Source organism: Quercus lobata, chromosome 1, assembly GCF_001633185.2.
Source record: "Quercus lobata isolate SW786 chromosome 1, ValleyOak3.0 Primary Assembly, whole genome shotgun sequence".
NCBI lineage: Eukaryota > Viridiplantae > Streptophyta > Magnoliopsida > Fagales > Fagaceae > Quercus > Quercus lobata.
The window spans coordinates 54,896,506-54,903,339 of record NC_044904.1 but is presented as its reverse complement, the minus strand read 5'-3'; the positions used below and the strand labels follow the sequence as shown (position 1 = coordinate 54,903,339).

The 6,834-nt window shown below is 36.3% G+C and overlaps 1 protein-coding gene across 2 annotated transcripts; it reads right to left on the bottom strand.

Annotated features, from left to right (window-relative positions):
* Positions 1–2,848: 2,848 nt before the first annotated feature.
* On the bottom strand, positions 2,849–6,022 carry LOC115992725. Of its 2 annotated transcripts, none has more exons than XM_031116958.1 (4): positions 5,830–6,022; positions 5,070–5,449; positions 4,387–4,950; positions 2,849–3,181 (listed from the first exon to the last, which is right to left on the bottom strand). In XM_031116958.1, exons 2-3 carry the CDS (start codon positions 5,394–5,396, stop codon positions 4,411–4,413), a joined length of 867 nt encoding a protein of 288 aa, XP_030972818.1. In that variant the 5' UTR covers positions 5,397–5,449; positions 5,830–6,022; the 3' UTR covers positions 2,849–3,181; positions 4,387–4,410. The 2 variants fall into 2 exon arrangements, with proteins under 2 accessions (XP_030972818.1, XP_030972810.1); XM_031116950.1 differs by having other exon boundaries at positions 5,070–5,396.
* Between the last annotated feature and the right edge of the window lie 812 nt (positions 6,023–6,834).

The window sequence follows — 6,834 nt, the reverse complement described above, 5'->3', positions numbered from 1 at the left end:
GTGGGGGCCTGTCAATCAACAGACCCCTTAAGGTCAGGATCGTTGGGCCTGCGGCCCATCTGAGGATGCATATCCGTCCGAGGAGGCCACGTCAGGTCACCAGGCAATTGCCGAAGGGGGGTGGTAATCAATATCACAAAGGTAGAGTTCTGTTTCCGTCCGAAGACGCCATACTCCTTGGCAGTATGCGTTCAAGGAAGATCAGGACGCGGTCTTGTTGCAAACGGACCTCAGAATTATGTCATCACTAAAGATAGGACAACGGACCAAGGGTAAAAGAGATAAGGCAAACAAATATCTAAAACTACAGCTGCCTCCGCATTAATGACTTCTCAACCAACTCTCTGGCCGCATTAATGTGGAGGTGATACCTGAATAGTAAGGAGACAGCCTTACAGCTGCCCATAGGAAGTTCCAGGAGGTGCGAGATGGGACAGAAAGAAATCCTCCGAACCCAACCTACACGTGTGTGGTGAGGATGGAACACAAAGGGTGGTATAAAAACTGAAAGAAGAACATGCAAGAGGGGGATCGGAACAGAAAAGAAGAAAAAGAAAAATACAGACAAAAGAAGAAGAACAAAAAGAGAGAAAAAGAACTGTATCGATTACGAAAGAAAACGATCGTTGAGCCAACTCTAGGTCTTCAATATACGTGAGAGTGAATCTGTTTATTGTACAAAAGTTAACCTAGTTCTTTACACCCACGCTCTACAAATCATATTGTTTGGGCCTTTTTACGTGCGAACCTAGTATCGTTTTGAGTCGTTACAAATCGTGTCCTTACAACCACTATGGCCTCTGCCCCTAAAGTTTAACTCTTTTTGTGAAAACAAGAATTTCACTTGATTCTCTGATAAGTTGACACTATCTCACAGCAAATGAAGCATATAAAATATACCCTAAAATCTAATTTCTAATTAATATTTGCACGAGTTGCTAAGATTTAAAAAAGAGTAAATCATTCCAAGAAATGGGAAATTGGTGATCCAAATATATCTATGCATTAAGGGACATGTAAATTTAACTAAAAATAGTGGTGAGTAAGAGTAAAAGACTACTCTGCCTAGTTACCAGAAGCAGAATGATTTGTAACTACTGAGGTATTTGTTGTGCTCCGCAGAGGAGGCAATGCTAGTGACCCTGTTTCAATATAGATTAAAAATATAACTCAATTAGTCCATTGTTTTGCTTTCTAGGATAAAATTGATAAAGTAAAGAGAAAAGGAACAGATTGCAAGTTTGTAACTTTGTGCAGAAAATAGATATTGTGCCGAAAATAGAAATTGGGCAAAAATAGTGCATTAAAAGATAAGTCACAAGTTTTTTTATACAATAATAAGTCAGCAACACAGACTGTTTGTAACAAGAGAAGGTAATAAACATAACAAATCACCAAATAGTACGGTCATTAACATACATATTCAAATATAATAACATAATTGTTCCTTAGCACAATACAAGCAACTAAACAAACAAAAGGTGGTAGTGGTCATTAACTTAGTAAACATTAACTACTTTATCATAAAAGCAAAACGCAATTCCCATTGTAGTTTCTATTTATAATTTTACTCAATCTTCTTGGATTATTGCTTTTTATTTATTCAAAGGTAACTTCTCTCAAGAAGACACATTATCCAATATCCAAATTATATGGATATTAAAACTACATAAAAATATTATTCAATCCAACCCCCAAGCTTGATTTATTCTTATTTTAGCTTATGTCAAGCTTAAATTCAGTTTTAATTCCTTTTTTTCTTCCATTATTACCTGCTTTTAAGCGAACCCAAGAAGAAAAACATACAAAAACACACACGGGTGATTTGAAGTGGAAAAAAAAGATATTGACACCATTGGTGAAAAAAGATAAAAGGGATTTTTTTTTTTTTTTTAAATTAAGGTACAATTCATTAGGTTGCAGCTTAAATTTTCCCAGTTAGATTTGATTATCTAACCTTGAAAGCTGTAACTATGCACAAGAGTGTATAGCCAATAAGTCATTTAGATAAAATGTGAAATGTTATACCTACAGTATTTTCACAACAAATCTTGAGTAACAAGTTGTTACGAGATGTTTCTTCTCAAAAAAAAAAGAAAAATTGTTATTAACTGTTAACAGCAGACGAAAAAGTAATTTCATTAATGAATTTAAATTTTCATACAAAATTCTTAACCAAGTATGGCAGATGCCAACTACAGTGAGCTTGGTAGACGTCATGTAAAATACGTTCATTAAATTATCTAACTGAATAAACAAGCTAATCTGCAATTTTGTAAGAACGTGACATTATTTTTAAAATTCTTTGACACCCTTTTCTTGGGGGGTTGAAAAACGTTTCATATGCTTACTAAAAGAATGTCAAGCAGCTGAGGATTGGCAATCAAAGTTTTATTCGTTCTGCTGATTGAGGTCATCTGTGTGTATTTCCATATTTATGAAAGTATGAAACGGTAATTCTTCTAGAAATGAGTTCACAAGGAGATCATAAGACACAAAATTCAGCCATCTGATTTAGCATTTCCAAAGACCAGGCAATCTGATATAGCATACCCCAAGCATCTGAACCTGTATTCTCTTACTAATATCTAGCTGTAGGTTCTACTAATCCCAGAATTAGTTAGGGAAATCATTGGTCCAATGAATGACAAATAGTGGGAACTTGGAGGCAGAACAACAGTGGAGGTGAACACATGTAACATGTACAGAAAAATACACAAACATACCCAAAAAAGTAAACATTCTAGAAATAACATGAAAATATTATCATCCAATCCACAAACAAAAAAATACAAATGACATCACAAATTAAGTAAAAAATGTATAATGGAGTACGAGACAATTAATGACACAAACATAGCTAATTTGAAAACCCAGATAACAATTTATAACATGACATCTTCTACTTGAAAAATTGCAGCAAGGCAGATGTACCCTGCACAAACCGACAGAAACATTGTAACAAAATGCTAAAGAAATTTAACTGCAACTCAGCTGTCCCAAGGTTTTTTCAATATAAATAACCGCATTTCAATGCTTAGTACTTGATAGGTGCAATAACTTCAAGCTGGGGGTCAAGCTTCTCCTCAGCAGTCTTCTCAGCTTTAACCCTCAATTTTGTCAACTGCTTCTTCCTCTCATATACAACCTGAGCTCTCTCCTTTCTCTTCCTCTCAAGCTCCTGCAGGAGCAAAGAGATTCAAAAGCATTAGAAAGCACTCACACAACAATTAATTAGTCAAAGAAGAACAATCACTTAATAATGACTAAATAATATGCAGACAATGTTAACCCTGGCAAGTTCTTCATAGTCTAACTTTCAGACAAGTGAAACATATATCCAAGTAGCAAAATAGACAATTACACAAATACCAGAACGAATACAACAAGAAGAGATTCAAATATTGCTTAATATTTCTAAACATTATCCAGTAAGTTACTCAGCATCGACATTTAATTGGGGAATCAACAACCATTATAACATATCAATATCCAAGAAAATGGCCATATGAAGGCAAATAGCAAAGCTATTTCAATATGGTTAAAGATATCGTTGAGAAAAAAATGCAAATATCTAAAATAAGAATAGTCATAAGAAATTGACTGAACCCAGAAAAACATAGTTTAAACTGGTGTTGGGTAATTGGAAATTTTGAACAAAAAAGGACTATTCACGATGACTTAAACAACAGGAGAATTCCTTTTTCTGATTAATCACAATTTCCAAAATAAAAAACAAAGCACCTACAACAGTGCCACCATGAATTGGAAATGTAAAGCAACAGAACACATTAAAAGAAGTAAAATAAGACACAGCAAACACCTCTTTACAATGCCATCTCCCAATATCATCCACAATAAAATTAAATATTACGGAACATGACACAAAAAGTATAGTAATTGTTATGCTTTAAATGTAGATAAAATGCATTAAGAAACTTATATATAAAAGTAAAACTATGCCACATATGCATGAATTATTAGCAGAACATCTGACAAGGCAAAAGAAATCTACAAAGTCGAAACAAAAAGACTGACTGACCTTAATAGTGTCATAGTGGTTCAGACAAGTGAAACATATATCCAAATAGCAAAATAGACAATTACACAAATGCCAGCACGAATATAGCAAGAAGAGATTCAAATATTGCTTACTATTTCTAAACATTATGATATGTAACTATCATGAAAGTTGTGCTCTATGGGGTTGCAACTTGCAAAAAACCCTTTTTGCACTGTGTTTCTAGTCTAGATAGAAGCACAACTAGGATTCCAAGCTTTAGTTATATCCTTGTTTAGAATTTTTACAATTCATTGATTATAATTCTGAGAAAACAAGGAAAAACATGGGGGCTCCTTATTAACAATGAAAAACAATGAACCCACCTACTCATTCCTTCACCAACTCCCCTAGGGTAAACTAGTCAATTGCTCAATCCAGCCCCGTCGTCTTTCCGGTTTCAATTTGATGAAAGCTTGCCTGCATTCGGGCTTTTCTAATTTTTCGAGGACCTCGAACATGGTTTCATCACCAAGAGAGTCAGCCATAGAGTTCACAATTTCCGTGGCCATTACCATTGATAAGGGATCAAGAACTTGTGCAGAATCTATGGTTTTTCGACTTTCGCTGTCCTTATCACGCGATATTCTTGACATCTCCGTCTCCACGATAGCATTAGTGGCTCTATCAAAGGACCCAGCTTTCCTCTTCTTCCCGGTTGAGGTGTCGGGGTGAGCTGGCTGCTTCCCTTTTGGGTTGCTGCATTGCCCCATATCTGGGGGGGGAAGCTTGACCACATCATCTGAACTATAAGGTTCAACACTGACATGTACTCCCTGCACAGAGGATGTTTGTAAAAATCCGGTTGCCATGCCCGTGTGGAAGAGCTGTCTTAGCAACTCATAGTGGTCCAGCCCCTTTTTATAAAAGCCCTTGCACCTAGGGTTCAACTAGAAACAGACAAGATGTGATATACATGGGATTAGAGACACAGGTATATATGGGATTGTTTACATGAAGAATTTAAATAATGAATGGCATGAAAATAAATTAAATGTATAACACTCACCGCCACTGCTTCTGACCACGCCGCTTCACTACCTGTGACGGTGTTGGTAACAAGATCACATTCCATTCCGAATCTACCAATTAGTAGGGAAAACGCACGGTATTTCTGTTTAAGCCGTTTAAATTTTTCAGTTATTTGCTCCTGGCGACAGTGTTTTCCGGTTCGTTGGATAAACACATCTGTGACAAATGGCCAACGTTTTTTCTTCATTTTCCCATTAGGAATGTTCCCTTTAGCTTTTTCTTCCAACAAAAAATCAATAAACTGCTTTTCTAATGGTGCAGTCCATGATAACTTCAAACCCTCAGCAGCGGATGGGTCTGCCATCTAATAGGACATACACACTTGAGCCCTAAATATTTGGTCATTTGAACAGAAAACTGTACCAAACAAGTTGTAGAGTTATGTATAAAAGAAAGTGATGCATCCAGAGCAACACAAAGTGAAGATTAACTCAAAGCAGTTATTACAAGTATATTTTGAAGACATTCTTTTGCAGACAAGTTACACACAGCAAGGGAAAAAAAACCAAATCTAGAATCCCAATTAAAAATTAATTGCAGGGAAGCAGGTAACCAGTTTAGACCTTTGTTAGCTTCAGGAAGCCCATTTCAGAAATTATACATATATGAAAAGTTAGAAGGGCATGGAGGAAAAACGTGTCCAACATCAAGAGCAACAAGCAACAATGAATAGCAACCAAGAACAAATTTCTGTAAACATACCATTTTTGAATTTAACAGAAACATAAAACACTAACCTTAGGTGCAGTAACGTCGTTGGAGGAGGATGATGAAGATGGTGCAAAGACTGAGAAGGACGAAGCGAGCTCCATATGTAATGCCAGACGTGGGGTGAAGGGCAATTAAAGTAAGAATTTGCCTCACAGCAAGTGGAAAAAAAACAATCTATAAAGTTTTCTCTTTGAAGCTCAAAATCAAAATATGAATATGCCTCACTGAATATATATATATATATATATATATATATATTTCTATGACTAACAATGGATAAATGATTTACTTAGCAAACAGTTTCTTAAACAAAATCAAGATATTGAGACCCAAAACTTCATTTCTTTAATTTTTCAAATTCTTAGCACAAATTCAATAGATAAAAAAGAAAAGGAGAAATTCTCAGCAGCCAAAGTGAAAGTCAGAACCAAATCAAAAGAATTAAAAAAAAAAAAAAAAAAATTCCAAGCTCGAGTTCAAATAGAAGATCATAAGCAAACGTTGAAAATATGAGATTTCACAGAGAAGAGAGGAATGTAATCGCCTTCCTTGTACTCCCCCCGATCTTCCTTCCTTGAAGGCTCATTTCTCAAAATTTGAATTGCGAATACCAAAACTGGCAAACCAATTAGTATCAAAATCTCAGTGATCAAGGGTGTAGTTGGGCTGTGCAAGTAGACTAGGGCTTTGATTTTGGGGGAGAAGGAGTGAAGGACAACGTGATCAGCAGGCCATTGGGGAAAGAGAGAATCCTGGGGAGTGAGAATGTGAGAGTGAAAAGAAGACGAAAGGGAAAGAGGGGAGACTGGACAGTGGTAAATGGGGGCAGGGTAGGTTGGCTCTGGGAATGGTGGATAGAGGAGTCTGCGTGACAGAGTAGCTTCTAGGCATGAATGATAGAATAAAGAAAGAGAAAAGAAGTCCTAGAGGCATGAGAGAGAGAGAGAGAGAGAGAGAGCGGTCTAAGGCGCCAGACTCAAGTTCTGGCCCTTTAAACTAAACGGCGTGGGTTCTCAAATCCCACTTCTGAC